The 27,500-nt window shown below is 36.7% G+C and overlaps 1 protein-coding gene across 2 annotated transcripts in view; it reads left to right on the top strand.

Annotated features, from left to right (window-relative positions):
- UNC45B (unc-45 myosin chaperone B) overlaps positions 1-27,500 on the top strand; it is a 373,967-nt gene that overhangs the window by 302,314 nt on the left and 44,153 nt on the right. For both annotated transcript variants that reach the window (XM_044064331.1, XM_044064332.1), the window contains exon 15: positions 25,888-25,954. In XM_044064331.1, coding sequence (XP_043920266.1) covers positions 25,888-25,954 — 67 coding nt within the window. The remainder of the gene's footprint in view (positions 1-25,887; positions 25,955-27,500) is intronic.

Genomic DNA, 27,500 nt, shown 5'->3' with positions numbered 1-27,500 from the left:
TTCCTGACTACTGTGGCGAATTGATTATCAAAGGAGAGACTACTGTCCACTGGGTCTATATTAGATTATAGAAGTTTCAGAACTTCGAACACCATATGGTCGACACCATATGATCGAAGTACTGAAACTTCGAAAATCTAATAAAGAAAAACAAAAAAAAGGAAAGTAAACTAAAAGTGTTCAGGCAGGGGGGCAAGCCCCCCTGCACCCCCCCGCTACTTAAATATACCAACTCTGACATCATGCTACAGTGCAGGAAAGGGAAATCTTCCCTTTCCACACCATATTCCATTAAAGTGCGGTCTTGGAGTTGGTATATTTAAATAGTGGGGGGTGCAGGGGGGTTTGCCTCCCTACTTAAAGCAGTTACTTTTGTTTTTTTATTTTTCATTTTTTAGATTTTTCAAAGTTTCAGTACTTCGATCATATGGTGTCGACCATATGGTGTTCGAAGAAACTTCGATAATCTAATATAGACCCCTGTCCACCTGGGTCCCAAGATCTCTGACCACACATTCAGCATTAAGTAGACTGCCGTTTATGTGGTAGTTCATGGGTACTGAGTTTTTACCAAAGGGGGTGACAATGCTCTTTTTGGCATTGAGCTTGAGGCTATGCCTCTGACACAAGGCATCTGTCTCAGTGAGGCCCTTCTGTAGATTGTCCACATCATTTGGGGACTCGACTATGGCTGCTAGTTTGCAGTCATCTGCAAACGTCATTAGCCGGAGGCCTTCTGTGTTAGCCTGTACTTCAGAGAAGTAGATACCAAACAGGAGAGGTCCCAGGACTGAACTCTGTGGTGCTCCAGTTGTCACTGGTTTGAAGTCAGATTTGGAGTCGCAACATTTACAGTGTGGGTTCTGTCAGTGAGCCAGTTGGCAACCCATCTTGTGATGTAGGGATTTATACCTAGTTTAGTGAGTTTAGCTATAATTCCAAAAGGGGGATGGTGTCGAAAGCTTTGGCGAGGTCAAGATAGGCTGTGTGAACCACCTTACCCTCGTCTACGGCTTTGGTGACTGCCTCAAAGAAGTCAATCAGGTTTAGAAGGCATGATCTGCCTTTCACAAACCCGAACTGGGTGGGGTCCAGAGTTTGGAGGTTGCCAATGTCTTTGTTTATGAGTTCCATAATGATATGTTCCATGGCCTTGCAGACCAGACTCATCAGGCTAATAGGGCGATAGTTCCCAGCATCAGTGGTGGCTCCCCCTTTGTGGAGTGGGATAACTGTTGCTGTGCGCCATTCAGTGGGCACAAAGCCTGACGTGAGACTGTGATTGAACATGGTGCTTAGGTTGGGAGCCAGTTCATTCTGATGTTTGTGTAAAACGCAGCCTGGGATGTTGTCCAGTCACATGGATGCTGTGCTTTTGGTTTTAGAGAGCGCAGCTTTTACCTGCATAGATGTGATTACAGGGACTCTGCATTCCTCTTGTATAGATATGGGCCCTTTAGGGGTGAGAGGGGGTAAAGTTAGCACTCAACCTATCTTGCAGGATGTTGGCAATATCAGTTGGTTCTGTAATTTTCATGCTGTTGTGCTGTAACTCAGAGCAGATCTGGGTGTTGCCATTGAGATTCTTGACATAGCTATAGAATGCTTTGTGGTTGCCCTTAGAATCAGTTGCAATTTTGTTTCCATAGCTAGCTTTGGAGAATCTTATAAGGGATCACAGCTTCTTACTGAAGCTAACCAGGGAGCTCCTCCAGTCATGGGATTTTACTCTCTTTTGCAACAGTTTCTTCCTTCTGTTGTAGAGTTTGTTTATGGCAGGGGGACCACTAGATTGGCTTCCTTATTTTTGGAGGATAGCGTCTTGGTTCTGTTTGGGATAGCACGATTCATGCACTTGTGTAAGTGCTTATAGAGTGCATTTGTGTAGGATTCAGCAGCCGTAACTGTATTGTCCATCTGCATGGGTGTCATGAAGTTCACCACTTCTGTCTTAAGAAGCATGAAGTAGGCTTTGGAGATATATTTTACCGTGGTATCCCTAATGGTGGGTTGGGGGCGGGATGTGGATATCTAGGGTGATTAGCTTATGGTCGGATCTGACCAACTAGGAGTTGACTTCAGGTGTGGAACACCGGTCACTCATGTTGGTAATGACTAGGTCAAGGATATTGTTGCCCCTTCTAATGTTGCTAAGAAGTGCTGAAATAAGCAATTTTCTGCACCTGGAGGTTTGGCCCACATAAAAGGCTGTGCATGAACAAGTTACAAGATAAATAGCCCAATCACTATTACAATTACCAAACACTTTTATGTAAAAAAAAACTTATAAGTATTTTACTTGAAAACTCCTTCTTCTGACAAATAACTTTACAGAAAGAACAATGGCTACAAGGGTGGCAACCCACCCTTGTGTACCATCTACTGTAGTTTGTACAGAGTGTTCTAAGGGCACAAAATGTTTATAATGACTGAAATAACTACTCAAGATCTTACCCCTGTGAAAAGAAAATGAACATATATTACCTAGTAAGTCACATAATCTATCATCTGTCAAAAGAATATCCCAATGTTGTTGCACCAAATCTAAAAATCTATAAGTGTTCCTGCCATAGGTGGTAATGAATCTGATTTTATTATCTGATTGAAAACCATGATTTTTATATTTAAGATCACTTCTTGGACGTAATTGTACTTTCCTACCGGTATGCCTTACCTTAGCTAAAGAATATCCACATTCCTCAAAGCAGTTTATTAGATCTTCATCAAAATGTATATAATCTTCAGTATTTGACCAGATTCTATGTATTCGCATAAAGTGCGACTTGGGGATATTGGCCATCATATGTTTCGGATGACAGCTGGAGGCATGTAGTAACGTATTTGAATGATGGGGTTTGCTATATAATGTACTAGACAAAGTACCATCAGATTGTTTGGATACAGTAACATCCAAAAAAGATATGGAAGAAACATCATAACTGATTGTAAATCTAATACCCCATTTATTTGCATTCAAATACGGGACAAATTCCTGTAAATATACAGCGTCCAACTTCCACACCATCCAGCAGTCATCCAAAAACTTCAGCCAAATATCAATTTCCCCAAGAAAGATGTTATGATTTACATCATATATAATTACCTGCTCAAGATAACCCATAAAGAGGTCAGCATATATGGGTGCAAACGATGCACCCATGGCTGTACCCCTCAATTGCAAAAAGCATTTAGTATTGAAGAAGAATATATTTCTAGATAACACATGCTCAGCCAAACATAAAAGAAATGTGTTGAAGCCAAGACTATAAAAGGACATTCTGTTCAGCCAATATTCTAGGGCACACAAACCCGCCCAATGAGGAATGCTGGTATAAAGGGACGTAATGTCCAATGTACACAACAGCTAACTGAGTTCCAATTGGGCATCAGAAATTATGTTCAAAAGTTCTGTAGTGTCCTGTATCCTGGCTGTAACTCCAGATAACAATGGCTTTAAATACACAGTAAGGTAGGTAGATAAAGGTTCAGTGAGAGAACCTTTACCAGAGACTATAGGTCTTCCTAGGGTTTTTTTTGATGTCCTTGTGAATTTTGGGAAGGAGATAGAAATACTGAGATGATGGATCCTTAACTTTCAAATGAAACATAGTACGTCTATCAATAATACCTTCAACGAAAGTTCAAGGAACTCAACACTAGAAGAAAGACAGCACCAAAAACTGTTCCCAGAACAAACCACGACCCACGAATATGTCACAAAGAACTTCTTTTATTGAAATACAAAACGAAGGTTGAGCGCTTTCATCTACCCAGTGTAGATTTCATCAGAACACTGAATATATCAAACCTTGTCTCTTAAATACTTTAAAATTCCCGCCTAAAACACCACCTGACCAATTAAACTACCATTAAGTTTTAAAGACATAAGAACATAGATTTGGTAAAACCCATATATACATATATACATATATATATATATATATATATATATATATATATATATATATATATATATATATATATATATATATATATAGAGAGAGAGAGAGAGAGAGTTGGGGTATGGTTCATATTCCACCGATAGAGAATTTTTATTATATGATTGAATTTTGATGCTGTTTTAGGAATTTTTTACCATTATTAATACTGATAATATTTAGAAGGCTATATATATGGGTTTTACCAAATCCATGTTCTTATGTCTTTAAAACTTAATGGTAGTTTAATTGGTCAGGTGGTGTTTTAGGTGGGAATTTTAAAGTATTTAAGAGACAAAGTTTGATATATTCAGTGTTCTGATGAAATCTACATTGGGTAGATGAAAGCACTCAACCTTTGTTTTGTATTTCAATAAAAGAAGTTCTTTGTGACATATTCGTGGATCGTGGTTTGTTCTGGGAACAGTTTTTGGTGCTGTCTTTCTTCTATCAATAATACCTTCCCTAACTGCAGACTCCAAAAAAGTATCAATTTCTTTTTTAAATTCCAATGTTGGATCATAGGGCATACAAGTATAAAATCTAACATCTTGTAACTGATTATATGCTTCTGCAACATATAATGATTTATCCATTACAACTGTTGCTCCACCTTTGTCAGCTCGAACAATATCAATATTTTTATTATTTTTCAATTGTGTCAAGGCATTCACTTCCCCTATAGACAAATTTAAAGGGGAAACATGTTGCTGGCAATTCAAACCAAAATGTAACTCCTTGAGTGCACATTTTTGAAATACCTCCACATTTTTGTTCATAAAAGTGTTTGGTAAATGTAATAGTGATTGGGCTATTTATCTTGTAACTTGTTCATGCACAGCCTTTTATATGGGCCAAACCTCCAGACCCCTAAAATTGTGTATTTCAGCACATTTTAGCAACATTAGAAATAAGTATTCAGCAAATGCGTTATATAAGCATACCATCATTCATAAGACAGCTACCTTTAAATTCACTGTTATTGATAGAATTTTGATACATAGAGCCATGAAAACTGGTTGGCACAAATTGTTAAATAAAAAAGAAAAATCTTGGATTGTGAAGCTGGGAGGATTGTTTTCACCAGTTCTCAATTGACATTTGTAAAAATTGTTCAGTTGGGTTTAGTTACTCTATTATATTTTGATAAATAATGTGGTGCTTTTACTGATTGTGTTTCACATTGAAAAAGGCCATTGGGTCGAAATCGGTCTTGTGTTTTTCCACATTAAAATATGTATGCTCCAGTAGAGTGCTGGCTATTTGCTCTTTTGTCATCAAACAGAAAACAGGCTTCCAAGGTAGATCACTTAGTTCTAGTTCTAAGTGTATTGGAACACATATATTATATCCCCTTTCATCTGTCCTTCAAACTGTCTAATACAAGGCCAGATAAAATTCTTAGGAAATTATCAAATGCAGTGATGACATGGTACTTTTTAGGATCCTTTCTTTTCTTATATGTAGGCATTATAATTTGCCTTTTTCCATGAAGAATTACATTTTAGTTTTTTGTAGATATTGTCTACATTGATATGTTATAATTTTTGCCTGTTCTTTCATGCATTCAATCTATATCACATTCCTAATCCTATGCAGGCCTGGAACTTATTTTTCAGCTGTTTTATTTTCTCCCTGATTCTCTCAGTTGTATTAGAGTTCTAAATTATATTATTTAGTGATTCCTTGTGGTCATTCTTCCTTTCTTCTGTTGCTACCAATCTAACTTATTAACAAAGTACTTCAAACATATGTTTTTATCTATCAAGAAATATTCTATATCCACAGAGCTCCCTGTATAATGTGACAACAAAGCTTAAACTTTTTTGTGTTCCTCCTTTCTGCCAGTGCTAAAATTTCCTTTATCGGTCTATAGATTGAACAATGAGCTGCAGATCTGTGTAGGTAACCATAAAGGTTCAAGACAGAAAAATAAAAAAGGAAAGATCCATGTCATGATGATGATGATGATTTTTGTAGGAGTAAATTCATTCTTCTAAATAAAATGATGCTACAAAGAATTCTTCTGAATCCTCATGCAACTACAAGACACCTCCATTATGGATAAATTAACTTTAAATGATGCATTTTTTCAGATGGTCTTTTTGGGTTTCCTCTTAACCTGATAAGAGATAGCCATGATGAGGCTCCCTTAAGAAGGATAGCGCCTTTACTTTGCTATACTTTTAAGGATAGTTTAAAAGCCGATAGTCAAGGACTTGATTCACAATCTGCTACCCAGATAAAAGATAATAAAGTAATACTCTTAGACAGATATGATTGTCTTAATACACCTAAGCCTGATCCTGATGTGTTTTCCTCATATACACGAAAGTGAGAAAGCTGTGTCCCTGGCAATTTGATTCTGATAAGTGATCAGGATTACCAGGTAAATATGGCAAATAAAAGTTTACACAGATCATATATTAGTCATTAGAGTACTTAATTATTTATAGCTATATGGTTTCTTATTAAAATTTTACTTTTGACCAGCTTAAGAAAAAATGGAGTCTGTTCCTCATACTAATATTACTAATGGAAGAGGAAAACTAATGGCTAGAGCAGATGGGAGTGTGTCCAATGGAATGTGCTTATGATAATGGTAATACTGCCTTGAGAGCTGCACTGTCATGAGTGGGATTCAAATGATTTACGCCCCTTAGAACTAAATCTTACAATGAAGATGCTTGGGTAGGTTGTCTGATACTCCTATGACTGAGAAAATTGTGTTTGATTAAAGAAAATATTATATTTTTTGTGGACCTGTAAAACAAGGGTAAGACCAGTTCTTCCTTTAAAGATATCTACATACCTGTTCTTCAATACCATATGACTTACACTGCAAACAAAAACTTTTTATAGGCATAAGCTTTATTTTCTCAAAATTATAACCAACAAAAAGTTCAAAAGGAAAATGTCTGCAACCACTTCTTGAGATCTTTCAGATACAAAGGAGGAGCAACTACAGACCCTGGGAACTATCACCCCATTAGCCTGATGAGTCTGATATGCAGAGCTATGGAATGTATCATTATGGACCTAATAAACAAGGCTATAGGGAATCTCCAAACCTGGATCCCACACAGTTTGGTTTTGTGAAGGGTAGATCATGCCTGCTCAACCTGGTTGACTTCTTTGAGTCAGTCACCAGAGCTGTCGATGAAGGCAAGGTGGTTCATACAGCCTACCTTGATCTGGCCAAGTCCGTTGATACCATTCCCCTCTCAGGAATCACAGAAAAACTCAATAGGCTAGACATCAACACCTATATCACTAGGTGGGTTGCAAACTAGCTCACAGATAGAACCCACAGTGTGAAAGTAGCTGACTCCAAGTCAGACTGCCAACCAGTCATGAGTGGAGTCCCACAGGGTTTGGTCCTGGGTCCTCTCCTGCTTGGTATCTACTTCTCTGAAGTCCAGGCCAACACGAAGGGACTCTGGCTGACAAAGTTCGCAGATGATTGCAAGTTGGGTGCCATAATTAACTCCCTAAGTGACGTTGTCATCCTACAGAAAGGCCTCACTGAGACCGACTGGTATTAGAACCATGGCCTTAAGCTCAATGCCAAAAAATGTGTCGTCATCCCCTTTGGAAAAAAAACAGGTTCCCATGAATTACCACATCGATGGTAGTACACTGAACACAGAAAGTGTTATAAGAGATCTGGGAATACAGGTTGTCAGCAACCTCTTTTGACCATCACATTGCCACTGTGGTCAGAAAGTCCTTCTATGTGGGACATCTCATTACTAAGGGTTTTGCATCCAGGAAGAAAGCGGTCATTGTCTCTCTCTACTCTTCCCTCATTAGGCCAGTCATCGAGTACAGTACCCCATTTGGCATGTACCTAACTAGACACCTGCAACAACTGGAGAGGCTGCAAAAGTACCTCACAAAGAGGATCCTAGGCCTTAAACACTTGTCCTATATGGACAGACTCAAAAAACTCCAACTATTCTTTGTCTCATATCACCTACTTAGAGGCAATCTCTGCTTGACTTACAAAACCATGTCTAACCTAGCTCTGTTAGAAATGCTACATCTAAAGAAATCCCAATCCCTCCACATTACATGCTCCAGAGACCTCACCATCATTACCACAATCAACAGAACAAGCTGGAGGGACAGGTTCATAACCCAGAGGCTGCCCATGCTATGGAATAGACTTCCCATACATGTCAAGCGGAGCACCTCACTGGCCCTCTTCAAGAGAAATCTTGATGAGTGGATGGGAAATAAAAAAATCACCCTTGGGGATCACTCCAGTTACTCTACTTGACAGAGACACTGTGAACTAAGGTCAGGTGGTACGATGCCAGGATAATCCTATGGGCTAGGTTTGTAAAGGCTCCAGGGCCATTAGCCTAGTACACACCTATGAACCTATGAACATGTCTTTTTATATCCTCCTGGCACCTCATATAACTCTAACATAAAAAACTGAAAACTGGTAAATTTGAATAACGACCCGCCACGAATACACCAAAAACAGGTTTAATGGACTTCCACAAAACTTAGCGCTTTCACACGTCCAACTGCGGGTTTCATCAGAGTTTAGTCTATTAAAAAAACAACTGATTTTTATACTCTGTTAAATTGAATTCAAAGCAGCCAATTAACATCCAACAACAATTAATCTGATTATACAATCAATCAACTAAAGAAATACATTTTAAATGTATAAACAATTAAAACAAAAACAATTTTAACACATTAGAACAAAAACAGTATAGTAATACATAACCTAATGTTAAAAAAACACTATTGTATAAGATTCCTAATATAAAAATTTTTTAGTTCATAAAATATGATTATAATCAACTATTATGAAGTGTGCTTCTGTAAAAATAATGTAAATACTCTTATAAGTGTTGTATATAAATATAATAATATATAAAAAATTTTTTATATAAATATATATTATCTAAAACATTTTGGTTAAAATATTAAGTAAAAAATTCTAATGTTGTGTAATATTGTATGAATTCATTTTTAAATATTATATGAATTCATTTTTAAATAACTTGCTATTGAAATATGTTCATTGATTCCCGGCTTACTACATGCATTTAATCTGAGTTGCCATAGACACTCTTTGTACTCAAGTAAAGCATTAACATCTCCTTCTTTGTCCATATTTTGGGGTATCCTGTCGATCACAAAGAACAAATTTTTTTTTAAATCCTGGCAATCTATACTGTGCATATACAGAGAATTAGTTTCTTTCTTATTTCTAATATCTCTGATGTGCTCACCTATCCTTTCCTTTAATTTTCTAATAGTCTTTCCAATATAAAATGCTTGACAGGATAAACAGGTTGCCATGTAAATAACTAACTTGGTATTACAATTTAGGTGTCCTGGGCATCTGATGGTTCTTTTGTATCCTTTTATTGCTACATAAGTACCATCCATAATAAACCTACACCATCTACAGAATCCGCACTTTTTCATTTTTGACTCTCTAAACAAAACTTCACTTTCAAAATAATTTTTTAAGTTTTTACCTCTACTAAACACTATAGTAGGGGAATGACCTAAATCTTGCAAAATCTCAGTTTGATTCACAAACACCTTATCCCACGCATCTCTAATATTACTTGTCAAAACAGGTGTGTAGTTACTATATGGCAATATCATTGCTTTTGATTTATTAGTGTTGTCACTACCTTTGCTATTTATCAGAGTCCGCAGCAGAAGTATTACCATCAAACGAACAACAGGAATGGCAGGTTCAGACAAACACAGCAGCAATATTAACTAATGAATTGTCTATATTAGAAAAAGACTCATGTAACAAATTTGTGGCAAATAATTCAACAAATTCTGGCATAATCACTATTCATCACCAGAATTCTACTACTTATACAGAAAATGTATTAAGTGAGAATTTTTATGAAGTTTTTGACTATGATGTACCTTTACTTGGAATTAACTATATAGAAAATTTGAATGTTAATTCTATAAGTAATGTTCAAGAAAATAATTAAATTTATACATTTGCAACAGAATCTTTAAACTGTGAAGTTATTAAAGAAGGAAGTTTTTCAGTATACAATTTCACAGAGAAAAAGTTGGATAACGAATATATTTCACTTTTTAAAAAAGGTTTCAAATTTGTTCCAAGTTTCAAACCAGACTTGGGACTTATTTTATTAAATTTAAAGGCATATGTGAGATTATTGAATTTGCAAATGTATTTTAAAGGTAAATCTAATTCAGTCAACTATGAAGGAGGACTTTTGATGAAAAGAAGTAGTACCTTTATTCCACCAAATAATCCAATTATTCATTTTTTTTAAATGTTTTGTGAATTACAATTGAGAAAAGCATGGAAAGAAACACAGGTTTCAAACGACAACCTTACTGTAGCTGAAAGGTTTTGTTTAAAAGAATTAAGTACAAATAGTAATTATAGAGTAATGAAACCTGATAAAGGGGGAGGTGTTGTCATAATGAACACTGTAGATTATATTAACAAAATTAGTGACATGCTTAGTGATGAAAAAACATATACAGCCATTTCTAAATATGATATTACTAAAGCATATACAAAGATTGACTGGCAGTTATACGAGTTACTTATGGATGGTGACATCACACAACCCGATTATGAATATATGTTAGTTGATTTTCCTGTAACACCAAGCATATTTGGAATACCTAAAATACATAAGAGTGTCACTAACCCTCCCTTTAGACCAATTGTTGCAGCCAAATGTTCTAAATTAGAAGCCATAGCACACTACATTGACATAACTTGTAATAAGGTGACCAGTAATATTGAACACATACTTAAGGATTCATGGCACTGTTTGGCAACACTCAAAGAGTACAAAATAGTTAATCTGAAGGAGGTATATTTAATAACTATAGATGTTGTCAATTTATTTTCAATTATTCCCTTAAAAGAAGGACTTATTTGTTTGAAAGGAGTTTAGTTCATTATGGAAGGATGGATACGTCCAAGTTAAGATTTTAGCAAAGTTAATGGAGATGGTGCTGGAAAATAATTTTTTCAAACATGGTGGTGAACATTATAAGCAATGCTCCGGTGTAGCTATGGGGGCAAGATGTGTCCCCATATACGCTAACCTAGTTTTGGCAATGTGGGAAAAGGAGTACGTTTTCACAAGCAAACATTGGTCAAGTATTGATCTCTACCTAAGGTTTTTGGACGACATCCTGCTTTTTTGGAAAGGTAGTATTGATGAATTTCATGATTTTATGGAATATTTAAATAGTACAACATCTTTCCTTAAATTCACTTTTCAAATTAGTACAGACTCATGTGAATATCTGGATATAAAATTATACAAAAAAGATGACCGATTAGAGTCCAATATTCACAGAAAAACTACTTTTTCAAACTCATACTTGCATTATAAGAGTTGTCATCCTTCTTTCCAAAAATGAAACTTAGTTAAGGGACAAATGGTTAGGCTCTCCAGAATGATAAGTGATGATGTGAAGTTTAATACGGAAATCGATAATTTGTTTAACATGTTTGTTGAGAGAGACTATCCGAACGAATTGTTAATTAATATGAGAAAAGAGGTAACTATCAAAAGGTATTTGGATTACAAGCCTATTTTAAAATATGGCTTAGGTAATCAAAATAGCAAAGGTAGTGACAACACTAATAAATCAAAAGCAATGATATTGCCATATAGTAACTACACACCTGTTTTGACAAGTAATATTAGAGATGCGTGGGATAAGGTGTTTGTGAATCAAACTGAGATTTTGCAAGATTTAGGTCATTCCCCTACTATAGTGTTTAGTAGAGGTAAAAACTTAAAAAATTATTTTGAAAGTGAAGTTTTGTTTAGAGAGTCAAAAATGAAAAAGTGCGGATTCTGTAGATGGTGTAGGTTTATTATGGATGGTACTTATGTAGCAATAAAAGGATACAAAAGAACCATCAGATGCCCAGGACATGTAAATTGTAATACCAAGTTAGTTATTTACGTGGCAACCTGTTTATCCTGTCAAGCATTTTATATTGGAAAGACTATTAGAAAATTAAAGGAAAGGATAGGTGAGCACATCAGAGATATTAGAAATAAGAAAGAAACTAATTCTCTGTATATGCACAGTATAGATTGCCAGGATTTAAAAAAATTTTTGTTCTTTGTGATCGACAGGATACCCCAAAATATGGACAAAGAAGGAGATGTTAATGCTTTACTTGAGTACAAAGAGTGTCTATGGCAACTCAGATTAAATGCATGTAGTAAGCCGGGAATCAATGAACATATTTCAATAGCAAGTTATTTAAAAATGAATTCATATAATATTTAAAAATGAATTCATACAATATTACACAACATTAGAATTTTTTACTTAATATTTTAACCAAAATGTTTTAGATAATATATATTTATATAAAAATGTTTTTATATATTATTATATTTATATACAACACTTATAAGAGTATTTACATTATTTTTACAGAAGCACACTTCATAATAGTTGATTATAATCATATTTTATGAACTAAAAAATTTTTATATTAGGAATCTTATACAATAGTGTTTTTTTAACATTAGGTTATGTATTACTATATTGTTTTTGTTTTAATGTGTTAAAATTGTTTTTGTTTTAATTGTTTATACATTTAAAATGTATTTCTTTAGTTGATTGTATAATCAGATTAATTGTTGTTTGATGTTAATTGGCTGCTTTGAATTCAATTTAACAGAGTATAAAAATCAGTTGTTTTTTTAATAGACTAAACTCTGATGAAACCCGCAGTTGGACGGGTGAAAGCGCTAAGTTTTGTTGAAGTCCATTAAACCTGTTTTTGGTGTATTCGTGGCGGGTTGTTATTCAAATTTACCTCATATAAGTCTGTACATGAAGAAAACTCAATGACATCTCAGAAATCTATGGAATAAAGTGGACATTGATCTAAAATGATGAGTACTCTTCCTCAGCACATAAATTCATCTGTGAACTGACACAGCAGTTCTATCCATTAGAGTAACACTTCTTCTCGAGATCCATTGTTTAGCAACAAACTTTTCTAGTTATGCTTGGGAACCCACCTCCATAATTAACCTGTTTAGCAGAACTTATTTCCCTTATTAGACCTATCTTCACATGACTTTAAGACAGTTGAAAGGTTATGCAGGTTTCTGGCAGCTTTTCAAGACAACTTTCAGCCGGGACATTTACAAAACACAACATACAGTTCTGCAGTGATTTGATAGATAAACAAGGAGGAATTAGAGTTTTCCATGTATGCAAAGAAGCAGTCGAGATTTGGGAGACACCAACAACTCAATCTGCATTTGTCAGCAGTTCATATTCTAAGTCTTCAGAATTGTTTGACCATGCCCTAAGCAGAAGGTGACAGTGGTGTACAAGTGGAAACTGGATTAGTACATCTTTCAAGCTATTTTCAAACAAGGACCCTTCCAGGAAAAAAGTATATGTTTGTCAAACATCACAACAATCAAGTCAAAATCCTTTATTTCTCATGTCATGTAGCTACATATAATGGTATAGTATCATTTGGTCAGCATCAATTGATTAGTGTACTTGGGTTGATCACCCAGTGCATTGACAAATCACACCGGATTCCAGCTATGTTGTGTAACAATGGGGTAAAATAAATTCTCAGTTTTCTCACTGTTGCCTGATCTCAGAATTAGTATATTTAGGAATGTGGTGTTTGGGGCAGTACAGGAAGGTGTGCCCCCTACAGAAATAATATTTTGTATAGTTATTGTGTGCTTTACATGATCCAAGGTGCAGTGCTGTGCAATCAGTAAAACAGTTGCCAATGACATTTGCATTAATCACACCCCTTCACAGCATGGTTTAGAAGACTGACACTTTCACTAGCAGAAAGATTTAGATATTCATGTATACCTTCCCTCCCTTTCTTCGGAATCAGAAACTATTTTCCAAAGAAAAGCTGGATAAAGTTATTCTAATTCTGGTCTCATTGGCCTAGACAAATATGTTGCTCCCTGCAAATAAGCCTGATCACCCTTCCCCCATCCCGCATGATCAGTGACTCTGCACAAATCCTTATAGATAAAATAATAGGACTAGATTCTGCATTCCAGTATCAAAATATTGAATCACAGAATTTTAATTCTAAATAGTCACTCTTGTTTCTTCTTATCTATTGCACATTTCAAAAAGGCAAAAAGAATTAATAAAAGAAAATCTTACACTCAAAAATTTATTTCATGAACTTATGCCGTAGTTTGGATTCTTTGTGTTGTTCCATTCAGAAATACTATGTTAATTAAGTTAATTATTCCAGCTTGACTTATTCATCCATCAGCTATCACAATTCTGCATAATTTGTGTGTTTTCCAGCTTTTCACATGTTGCAGTACATCTAACTGTAAAGGCCTTCTTTAAAGAGGTTTTATATCTAAGACTGCCTAAAAGGCTAAATAATCCTTCTTGAAACATGAACGTACGTTGGCAAAAACTGTTTTATCTCTTTATGAATCTCTTGACTACATAAAAATACCTTTCATTAAAATATTTTTCTAGATGCTGTACATCTGATAGTAACATTTCAGAATTACAAGCTCTTGTGTGTAAATCCTGTTCCTGGTTTGTCATAATGAAAAAAATAATTAAAATGACTCATCTTAACTGCCTAGTATATTATCAATAGCTTTTAACCATTTTGTTCAACTGCCAGTTCTGTATGCACACACACACACGCACACGCACGCACGCGCACACGGGCATGTGAACAACTTTGATGTCATACTACAAGAATCACAGAAATCAGGAATACTGATGATTTTTTAGTTTCGTGTAGGGAAAGGAAAGAAGACCTGCCATTTAGTGAGCAAACCCTGTTTAAATGGATGCCTTATCGCACTGTGTTGTATTATGACAAATGTATCAACATTTTAGAAAACATATTAGATAGACAGTCTAGTAGGACAGCAGCAAAATCAGCAGCCCATTTTAGAAAGATTTCTGCGCATTTTCGAAACTACCACCGTAATCAGACACAGCAAGGTGCATACACAGTTTATGGGTAGATCAGAGTGGGGCATGGCTGTACTTTAGGGGAGCCTATAACTGCCCATCTTCCTTGGGTATGTTATTATGATTAGGGAATATACCAAAGTCCAATGCATTTAGGACAGTTATGCCTAAGTATACTTACAATAATAGTAAAACTTCAAAGACTAACAGTACATAGTGCTTTTAAATGTGATTTGTTTAATTTCACAGCTTCCTTTAGATTTTTATTGCAATTGCCTTTTGTAGTTTCAGGATAGCAATGCACCACAACAACAGTCAAGTACTGAGGCAAAAGTGACTCAAAGTACAAAAATGCATTCCTAGCAATGCTGGATATGTATGAGTGTCTTATGTTTCCGTGAACTTTCTAAGGAATGATAGCAAAGCACCAGCTAAATTCTTCACAGGGAATACAGGACTGTTAAAGTTCTGACATGGCTGAAGACAAATTTGGTGGGATTATCCAAATGCTCTGATTTACTTTTACAGTAACAACTGTTTAGAGTACTTATATTAAAACCAAAAGAATTACATAAACTGCTTTTTCAGAATATATTTATATTTGTTTAGCTCTTGCTTTATTAACTTGATTTTTAGAAGAGGCTCTAGATATCTAGATGTGTGTAGGCTGCTATGGGTGCAACTTTTCACATCTACTGTCAGGAATTAAGAGCTCTTCCACTACAGGCCCTTTTCCTACTTCAGCTTTTCTCTGAGAAAGTAAAATGTTGGTTCTGTGTTCATGTGCAGTGTGGTCACTGCTCACTTCAGCATGACAGAAGCATGCGCTTCCACATTTTTGGATGATATTCTTCAGTACTGGGCTTTTGCATACTGTATCAGTCTGTTTTCCATATATATCCTGAGTGCTAAAACAGACATAACCTGTACGACTAGAAAAAACAGCTGTGCAAATATCCACATAGTCCTAAAATATGTTCAGGCATGATAATAAAGATAGGATACCTATAAATGGTTCATAGTACTAACTGGAATATAATACCTCAAACACAATTTCCTTATTGATGATGTCACAACCAAGTAAAAGCTTGTGGATGATATAAAGTTAAATAAATCCAGCACAGCAGAAGTAGCCGTCTTCACTATTGTTTGACTACTAGAATATAAGGTAATATATGGTAATATAATATAAGGTAATATTTTCATTTCTTAGGTGGTGTTCCTATACATATACAAACCAGAATGACAAAATTTTCTCAGAAAAATATGTCTGTGATGTCTGAGGTCTTAGCTTCTTGCCTTGGTGAAGGTCACTTTGCAGTAGCTCATCCACAGAATGTAATCCCCATCAATATCTACAGGTATCAGCACAGAGTCAGATCAGTGTTGCGCTCCTACAGGAGGTGTACCAGGCCTAAGCCACTTGGAAGAAATTTAAAGACAGCTGCAGGACATTTTGTTGGGATTTTATCTCTTAGCTTTCCTAGAACACCTCAGTATCCAATAGGATGCTCTGGTAACTGTTTCTGGCGATAGAGAAGCTTGGCCTACCATGTTCTGCTTGTTACTATGATGACTCTTCGTAGGACCATTAGTTTGGAGGATGAATGAATGAATAAATGGGTGAGGGACACAATGTGTTAAATATTCATGATGTGCTAGCAAGAGAGTATAAAACAACCATAAACACCAACAGTTAGCACATCAAATATTTTTGCGGAAAAACTGGTTAATGCAGTAGAAACTCCATAACATTTATAGACTGATGAAAAATTACTACAAGACACTAATTAGTGTAAGTCTCTTAAACCAGTTTGTGCTATATGACTGTGTGACACTGAAAGAGTGACTGTGTGACTTAAAACCTTCTGTTCACCATCACTGTAACACATTAAAAATGAACTTAAGCAGTTAACATGAATCTGGGGTATGTAATCATGCTGAGTACAGCAGATATTAATGAGCATTCCACTGTGCTTTATCATGTCTTCTTTTTTTCTTTCATTTTTTCCCAGTTAGGGGTCGCCACAGCGGATCACCTGTCCACTCATGATTGGCTATGGAGTTTTACGGTGTGGAGTTGCCAGCCCGGCGCCCAACCTTCCATGGAAGGCACACACATGAACTCACAGCTAGGACCAATTTAGAGCATCCAATCCACCTACAGCATGTCTTTGGGATGTGGGAGGAAACTGGAGCACCCAGAGGAAACCCATGCAACCACAGGGATCACATGCAGACTCCACACAGAAGGCACCCCAGATGAAGATCGAACCGGAGAACCTCTTGCTGTGAGGTGGCAACGCTAACCACTGCACCCCTGTGATTTATCATGTAATTTCTTTATTTATGAAGGGCAGTATCCAGATGTTATTGAGGCTAGATGTGCGACACAATTTTTGTTCCATAACAGAACTTTAGTACATGAATGAGTGAGCTCAGAAGTACAATCACCAAGTATTGAACGTAAGGAGAAACATTGATAATCAAAACTCATTGCTATACACTTAAAAATTTGCAATGGGAATCCACACTTCTCTGTACACCTCAAAAGGAGTACTCTGCTCCCACATCCCTGCAACTTAAATATGATGATATCAGATTCCAACAGGAGTCACCACATGGAAAAGTCGAGTAAATATAAAATCTTTTATTGAGCCATAAAAACACACAAGCGCTTTCACGTAGTTAAACTACGCTTCTTCAGGTGTAGATAACAATAAAAACTTGCCTTCTTTTATATAAAACTTTTTGGCGCGCAAGCCAAAACACAAAATGATCATTAGTTAATGATGTAATTAGCCACAGCTGTTCTTTAAAGTAGCGGTGGAGGTTTTGAGCAGATCAACAGATCTGCTAGTAAAAAACGCAAATCCATAGGAACAGAAAGCACAAATTGAATCTAATAATATTCCAAGTGTTTATAATATTACATCAAGTTAGATCTATACAAAAAATACTGAAAGCACATATAAATACTAAGAGTATAGACCCCGACATAAAAATGAACTGACATAAAAATATAACCAGTTTTCTAAAAGGTTGGATAAGTCTCAACTGATGTAATAGTTTAAGCTCTACTAGAACAACCAACTAAGCATCCACTTTGGTGTTAATAATAAAACTAATAAAACATGTCAAAGTCGGCTCAACGTTAAACTCAAATATACATTTAATGTGTACAAAATAATGTCCGAGTCTCAACTTCAACTAGTCAGTAGTTTATAATATAACGCTTACCACTTTAAGACATGAATAGTCCAAATCTATGTAATTAAAACACGCATCATCAGCTGATAAGCTGTAGAGAGTGTTGAGAGAACAAATAAAAAAAAAACAAAGAAACAGAAAAACAAAAAAATGTCTCCCAAAAATATATAGCCAAGATGTCCAAGTCTATTCAAAAATAGACCATAGAATACCGATGTTCTTAATAAAAGACTCTTCGACATGAATCCAAGTGAGCATGCTCTATATATATAAACTGGAATGCATAAAATAGTTAGTAAACTTGCAACCAGTATAGTATTTTTTTTTTTTTGCAACTTAAATATATTAATTTTAAGACTGCTGTAAGCTAAAAAAAAAAAATCTCGGAGATACTACAACGTCTGGTTTTAACTGCAAATCATACAAGTTGCCCATTTGTGATCATTTATTACAGGTCAAACACAAATAGCTTACAGTTAAGCCTGGTGCCCCATATTTTTATGCTGGACAGCATAGCAGTGCAGCTGCAGTGGGGGAAGGGTGCCTCCAGTACACTGCATATTTTTTTGATTGTTGTTTAAATGCAGTCTGTGATAAAGCTAATATAGGTTATTCCCTGGACTGCTTAAGAAATTATACTTGGGTTAAAGATGCTACATTAAGTCAGCTCCATTTTTGGTATGCTGAATGGGGTCTTCCTCTGACTACAGCATCAGCACCTGACCTCCTCTCCATATAGAAATGTATCCTGACAGGTTTTGTATGCCATCAGGCTATGCTACTTATGAAACACCATAGCAACTCAGTAGCATGCAGATTGCATGGTGATTAACTGTATAAACATGATATCTGTGACTAACATTAGCAGGTCATGTGCAGACGTGGCATATCAGAGAGGTTCAGCATAGCAAAAACAGCATCGCTCAAAGACAAGAAGTGAAGAGCCAGGATAAAGTACAGAACATTTATATATGGGAGGTTAAGATGAATTTCCCTGGACAATAAGCAACTGCCATATGTATAAATGGAGGAAGGGATACTCCTGGTTGTCAGGTATTGTTTGGTATGCGCGCGTGTGTGTGTGTGTGTGTGTGTGTGTGTGTGTGTGTGTGTGTATGTGTGTATGGGAGTCAGGACTTTTGTGAAATAGCTTTGAGCAATATGTTAGTAGGAAGACAACTCTAGACAACTAACAAACTATATAGATAATGCTATGTAAGGGTGAGTTCCTAGACTATGAAGACATAACTCTAAATAAGAAGCAGTAATGTACATTATATTTGGGGGGCAAACATGGCTTATGTACACTATGACATAACTACATTGTACCCTTTGGGGCCTGTAAAAAGAGAAAATAGCACATCACGTTTATTAAAGTTGCATGACTGAAGTATGCTAAACTACTGTGTAACAATACTTATAAGTGTGAACAGTAATGTGAAGGCTATAAAAAACAGCAAAACTTGAAATCTTGCTGTAAAGCAGATCATTCTAATGCAGGTGAGCTTTGTCCCCTCCTGCACCCCCCAATATGAGGGTATGCTCCTCTCACCCAGCTGTTACTTAATGCTGAGATCACTGTACCTCTGATTAAGGGTAATTCTCCAAGACAATGCAGTCTCAGAATTAGTATTTAAACCATCCAGGTAATATATTGTTGTTTGCACGTATGAGAAGCAGACTGATATGTATCACAGTCCTGCTTTGCTCCAATTTATTAATATAGCCATGACCCAGTTAGTGCAATGGCAGCACTGAATTAGCACAACAGTATAGTCCAGGATACACTGTGTTATGGTAAGGATTTTAGGAATCCCATCTAGTGACTACAAATAAGCATTTTTTTTAGTCATGCCAGACAAATAAGGCAAGAGACCTCATATAATATTGTGATAAGGAAGCTGTACTTTTAATGTATTATGGATATATAGCTTTAGTTCAATACAAGTGTGATGCATATTTTTCTTTTTCTTAAATGTTTTGTATTGCAAAGAAAATGGAGATTATCCCATGGACTCCAAACTGAATCACATGGAGGAAAATATGCGGTCAAAGTTGTTCCCATTTTATGGATGTCATATTCTCAGCACAAAGTATTGCCTCAAGTGTTATTTACTTTGGAATCCAGGAGATGTCTACACCATATTGTGCAGAGTAACACAGATGTTGAATTGCTGCACAGTGTTATTTATTCAGACACGAATGGCTGAGAAGGAATATTTGACTTCCTAAAGACATTTGTGAATTATGAGATAGAATGACATAAATGAGAGTTCGTTTCTTTTTACCTATATGCAATGGTAGAGACTTGTTTTCATCAGTTGTGATCTTGGACATGACATCATGCCAATACATCATGGTGGAAACCATAGTATCATAGGAAGTTACTAGGGTATTGGTCCTGAGGACCTTACAAGCCTAGCCAAGAATTCAGCCCATGTTCTGATAAGTCAGCACCTGATGCCCCTGTCCAGAAGGGACATAGGCGACTTGACGTGGAGATGGAGTTTATTCTACAGATGGGGGAGTCTCTGGGACACAAATCTGTCCATCCAACAAGTCCTAGTGATGTCACAGACCAGGTTGAGGTTGCACGTGCAGGTTACTCGAGTGGAGCTTGACTTGTGGATATGCAGCAGTCCCATCAAGGTGGAGTCTGAGATTGCTTTCTATGCCAGAAATAGGTCACCAATGAGGAGTCTTTATGAGACTGAGCAGAGAGACAGGGATTTTTGCCTATCTGTGTAGGGTAGATGTTTAAGGTCCTGGATTCTCCTGCTGAGGAACCTCTGTGGTCTCTCCAGCTCCTGCATGTGCTTTGTGAGGTACATGCCGGAAGGGGCATTGCACTCAATAATCATTCTTATAATGGAATACTACAGGGATGTTATGACCTGCATGTCCCTAGATAACATACCCTTATTTATGAGGTGGGCCATGTAGAAATCTTTCCGTACAGCAAAGGCAATATGGTGGTCAAAGGTCAGTTTGCTATCAATCTGGGTGGCCAAATCCCTCACGACTTGCATGTTTAAGACCTTGTTATTAATGTGAGAATTTGTGAGGATGTCATCTTCCAAAGGAAGATGATAATGCATTTTTTGGCATTCAGTTTGAGGCCATGTTTTTGGCACCAGTCATTCGTTTTGGTGAGACCCTCTTGGAGGATGTCCACATCACTAGGGGAATTAATGAGAGTGCCCAGCTTGCAGTCATCTGCAAACTTGGTCAGCCATGCCCACTGGGTTTAGCCTGCACCTCAGAAAAGTATATCCCAAACAACAGAGGCCCCAAGACCGATCCCTGGGATACACCGCTCATTATGGGTCTACTGCTTGAAGTGGCTTCCCCTATTTTGACTAGGTGGGCTGTATCAGTGAACCAGTTTGCTGACCATGTGGTAACATATGATTTATGCCTAGTTGACAGAGTTTATCTATTATACTTGAGTTGGGAATAGTATCGAAGGCTTTGGCCAGGTCAAGGTAGGTGGTGTGCACCATCTTCCCCTTGTACATGGCTTTGGTGACTGTCTCAAAGAGGCAGTCAAGGTAGGCGGTGTACACCATCTTCCCCTTGTCCATGGCTTTGGTGACTGTCTCAAAGAAGTCAACCAAATTTAACAGGCAAGACCTCCCCTTGATGAAAACAACCTGTGTGGGATCGAGTGTTTGAAGATTGTCAATGTCCTTGTTAATAAGGTCCATGATAATTCGTTCCATCACCTTGCAGATCAGGCTAGTTAGGCTGATGGGTCTATAATTTCCTGGATCGATGGATGCTCTATCTTTGTGCAAAGGGATGACAGTGGCTGTCCCCCACTCGGCTGGGACAAAGTTGGTACTCAGACTTTGGTTGAATAAGGTACCTAATGGTGCTGCAGGTTCCTACCTGAGTTCATGTAGGATGCAGCCTGGGATGTTATTCCGTCCCATGGAGGCCCTACTTTTTGCCTTTAAGAGGGCAATGATGAATTGCTTCCTAGAGATAAGGGAAGGGGCAGGTGCTGGGAATGTCCTGATTTACTAATGGGGGAAGAGAGGGGTGAAGTTTTCACTGAACCTGTTTGCCAGCAGATTGGCTACATCTACGGCATTTCTGTATGTGGTGTCCTTAACCACCAGTTCTGAGCAGATCTGACTGCTTTCTTTGAGATTGTGGACATATGTGAAGAAGGCCTTATGACTGTCTTTAATAGATGTGGCCAGTTTGGACTCAAAGTTTGCTTTGGAGGGTTTCACTAGTGCTCTTATTGGCTTGTTCAGGCCAATTAGGCACTTGCTCCTTCTTGGTCCTGGACAGCAATTTTCTTCCCTTTATTATAGAGTTTATTTATTGCAGATGTCCACCAGACAGGTTTACTCTTCCTTGAGGAGGAGGATTTTGTCCTGTCAGATATTCCTGATTCCGTGTAGCTATATAAATGCTCGTATAGTACTTTGGTGTAGGTCTGGACCTATGTGCCAGTTCCTATGGAGACAGCGGGGGCTGTGAAACTGTTTATACCTTCCCTCAGGAGGTTGTAATCAGCTTTGGAGAAGTTTTTTTTCTTACCCTAGGTAGGGAGATGTCGGGGGACATGGTGACTTCGAACGTGACTGCTTTGTGGTCGGATCTTACGAGAGAGGATGACACTGTAGGGATGCTGCAGTGGTTACTCATGTAGGTTAATACCAAGTCCAAGATATTATTATCTCTTGTGCGGGTGTCGACCAGCTGGTCTGAGGCATTTGCATAGACGAAATCAAGGAATCTCTGGGCATTTGTGTTTTGGAGTAGTTCTTCCAGTCTATGGTCGGATAGTTAAAGATGCCCAGGATTAGGGTAAAGGGTTAAATCTTGAGAGATTCAAAGAGGTCCAGATAGGTGGAGTGGGCATCTTCAGTCAAAGTTGGGGGCCTGTAGCTAGCTATGATTTGAATAGAAGTCCTGTCAATGGTTAATTGCACCTGGAGTGTCTCCTGTACGTCATACTGTTTGACCAGCCTGGAGGTGTGTATGTCTTTAATATATATTGCAACTCCATCTCCTTTTGCTTTGCTGCCCGCAGTTTGGGGTCTGAATGTATGCTAGGATGATTAACTTGGTATGGCTGGGGTGCTCTCCACAGGTTTGAACTAGGTTTCTGTGACTGCACAAATGTCAGCATCTTCCAGGGTTAAGAATGCTTGCAATGAGTGCAGTTTCATGTTTAAACTCCTAACATTTAGCAGCATGACCTTTAATTTGCATTTTGATGAAATTTTCATGTTGATAATTTTGACCTCATGGCATTGCCTAAAAAAGGCACTATGGGGTGGCAAGAGCCTTTGCCAGAAGCCTGAAGCCCAAGAGAGACAGATGCAGGCCATCTCTGACAAAGCATCATGATCTGTCAGTCATGTCTTCCCAGGCTGTCAGGTACTGGATCCCCTTGGAATGACATCAAAAACTAAGCCAATTGTTAAAGTCAGTCATTTTCTGTTTGTATTGAAGCATCATTCTAGGTGACAGTAGAATACTGCTTAAGGCTAGGAATATACCTGCCTGGGATACATATTCAGCAAGCTCGATCATGTCTCTGTTCATATAGTCCAAGGAGGTACGTCTCAAGTCATTCACGCCAGCATGGACTATGACAGAGTCATAACAGTACCTGTTGTTGAGAGACTTGAGTGCATGGGTGATATGGCAGATTCTGGCACCTAACAAACAACTAACTGTGACTTTCTCAAGAAGAAGAAGAGGGTTGTCCATGTACACGAGGCAGATGCTACACTGTCTCAGGATGCCCATATCAATCAGGCTGACAGGAGAAACTGTAGGAAATTGTCCATCTAGTATATGTCAGAATCTGAAGGAGGGAGGACAGAGACAGCTAAGGGTGTAAAGAGTGGAAGGTCTAAGAGGAGTAATACTAGGTGATCACACAAGTGCTACTAAGGGAGTGTTTGTAGCTGGGATACCTCGCAGTGGGTTAAAAACAGTGGAGCTGTGGTGTGTGATGTGCAAACAAGCCCAAACCAGCTCAAACACAGGGTTTAAATACCACAAAAAATAGAAGATTCTAGTTATACAGAAATCTAGCCAATCCTGCTAGCCCCTGCTTTCTTTACCAATCAGATTGAGCCAGACAAGGTCCAGGCAGCCCTGCTATTGTCATTAGCAGAGAAGATAGGCCCCTACCAACACAAGAAGGCTGCCAGAAACACAGAAGGTAAACACAAGATGGCTGCCAGAAACACAGAAGGAAAAAACAAACAGCACTGGATGCAGCAAACCTGTATCAATACAGCTATTTCAAGTATGGCTTGTGAGTTTTCATGTTCAGTCTTCAGTGATGTTTTTAAATAAATGCATGCAAATTCCAGTTATGGAAAATGTAATTATCATATAAAAATGTGCATTAAGCATTGCTCAGCAGCTAATGTTGTAATAAAGTATACAGTCATATATCTATAAATTTAAATATATTTTATTTAATTTATTTTTACCTATCTATCTATCTATCTATCTATCTATCTATCTATCTATCTATCTATCTATCTATCTATCTATCTATCTGTCTATCTATCTATCTATCTGTCTCTCTGTCTCTCTGTCTATCTATCTATCTATCTATCTATCTATCTATCTATCTATCTATCTATCTATGTCTATCTATGATGTATAAAGAAGAAACCACTGCTATCTGAAGGTCCAACTCGATAAGCAAAAAGCGAAAAAACAACTTTATGTAGAAATAAAAATGAGTGAGGACCACCACGAAAAACAAAAAAGATTTATTAGATATGAAAAAGATAAGCGCTTTCACATACTGCCAAGGTACGCTCCATTAGATCTCAAAAAACATTCCCAAAAACTCACATTTTATAAGACAACTAATTTAAAATCTACAATCACTATATTGACATAATCATGTAATTAAGCAATTATTCATTCAGTTCATGACCATACTGAAAAACTACTATGGAACCTCGTAGATCCGTGCTCTTAGAATAGCATTCAAAAACTGAACAACTAAAACAGTAGGAGAATCCTGAAAAAAACAATAAAAGCAATGAACAAACAATAAACAATAACAATAAAACAAATTCACAATATGTTAATGTAATCTTAAATATCATATAGCATATATATTTATTTTATTTATTTATTTAATCTATGTGTATAAACTCATGACAAATACTAACTTTGTAGCTATAGTGGCCTAATACTAAAGCCTATACCTATAACTGCCTAGTTCTTATCAAGCTGTATGAGTATACATTGATAAATGTGCTAGTTCATCAAAACATATAGCTGACTAAGATATAAGCAATAGACAATATGTAGGACATATGAAAATGTATAAAAATATATAAAAACTTAAATGAAGTGTATATTTATATATGTGAATACTATAAAATGAACAAGCATACTGTAAAAATCTTCAAATATGTTCATAAGCTATCTATCTATCTATCTATCTATCTATCTATCTATCTATCTATCTATCTATGTCTATCTATCTATCTATCTATCTATCTATCTATCTATCTATCTATCTATCTGTCTATATATCTATGTCTATCTATCTATCTATCTATCTATCTATCTATCTATCTATCTGTCTATATATCTATGTCTATCTATCTATCTATCTATCTATCTATCTATCTATCTATCTATCTATCTGTCTGTCTGTCGTGATGCCTGTGATTAAGTTCTCACTTTGAGGATTTCTTTACAACAATGCTGATCCTTAACATGATATTAACATGTAGCTTATTTCATGTTTTAGGGTGTTCCTTGCTTTATGTGAGGATAGTAAGGACCGTGGCACCATTGTAGCTCAAGGAGGTGGAAAAGTAAGCTCTGATATTTTTTTATTTACATTACTGGCATACTAAGCTTAACGTTTGTGCATTTAATGCAGTTAAAATGTGTTAATTAACTGGTGCTGGGTGGTAAACTGATGGCTTTGCCTGGAAGAGGTATCACACTCATTATTTTTATCAGATTGTTATGCTTTTACCTAGACCCCTCACTGTCAGCTGTTCTGTTTTCCACTCAGTTCTTTCTCCTTGTGTACCACAGCCCTGTTTTAGTCCCAGTTTTTGACAATCTGTTCAGTCTGCAAAGATTTTGACATCCAGGAGACAAGCAAAGTTTGTTTCAACATGAAAGCACAGATAACCATAAGGTGGGAGCTTTCCATAATTATACATTTTGTTTCTTGTGCTTTCATCCTGTTCATTTGCATTATTTTATCTTAGTGAAGTAAATCTGATGCATTATCCTTATTTATAAAACTCTCCCAAAACCAAGGTTAATGAATTTGTACCTGTCTAAAAGGGAAAGACTTCATTACTGGCTTATAGATGATATGCAGTTCTGGCATTTCCTTAATTTTTTGTGCTTTGATCTGTTTTTATCTTATATTTCAGTTATGCAAACATTGCTCCCATGAATTCTAAAAGGAAAGCATACTTTTAAACAAGCATTAGCTAATGGCAATTGTTCTACTGCAGTATGAGGCATTTGAATGAAATTACTGTTTTAAGTGCAGTTATTTATTTTTGAAAACTGCTTTAGATAGAATGCCTTGCTTGGGAAATTAATTGTTAGATTAGAAGCCTGACTATTTCAGTATTGTTTGGAAGAATTATCTTAGCCTGGTTTTACTTGCAATGTCAATCATTAAATAAGAGTTCTGTATGTTGTCTTGCAGTAACAACTGAATATTACAAACTAAAAAATATAAAAATCAGAAATCATTTTAGTCTACATTTAGTGATGGCTATTAAATATAAGATGTGCACTAATTAAATGGTGAAGTTTCAGAGTATAGCAAATAAAGGCTAAACATGCCAAAAGCTGTGAGGTTACCTCCAGTAAACAAAAAGATGCAGCATACCTATTAACAGTCATTTATATAGTTTCAGTTTTCAGTCTCTTGTTAGAGCAAACTGCATTCTACTATGCCTCTCTGCACCACCTTAGTAATGCATGCTAACTGTAACCCCAAACCAAGTCCTGCCACAGACCCTAACAATACCTTACCTTAAAGACAACTTTCCATAATGCTCCCACTGCACACACACACACACACACACACACACACACACACACACACACACACACACACACACACACACACAAACACATATGCACATACACTAAATCTATCTCCTTATCTAACCCTTACTACAACCTTAAACTGCAATGTCTCAAACACACACCTCCACACTCTAATAGGAACTCACTTATCTTTTTCAACCAAACAGGCATTCGGCAAAAAGGATGTTTGCTTAAATGCATGTTTGCACAATAAACCTGCAGTTCATTTTGTCAAACAAATGATGATTGGGACTTATATATACACATAGATGCATCTATATCTGTGTGTGTGTG

This window comes from Protopterus annectens, chromosome 2.part2 (genome assembly GCF_019279795.1).
Source record: "Protopterus annectens isolate FY-2018-M chromosome 2.part2, PAN1.0, whole genome shotgun sequence".
NCBI classification, from domain to species: Eukaryota; Metazoa; Chordata; order Ceratodontiformes; family Protopteridae; genus Protopterus; species Protopterus annectens.
The sequence above is the reverse complement of the archived record's forward strand: the minus strand, read 5'-3'. Positions and strand labels throughout refer to the sequence as shown.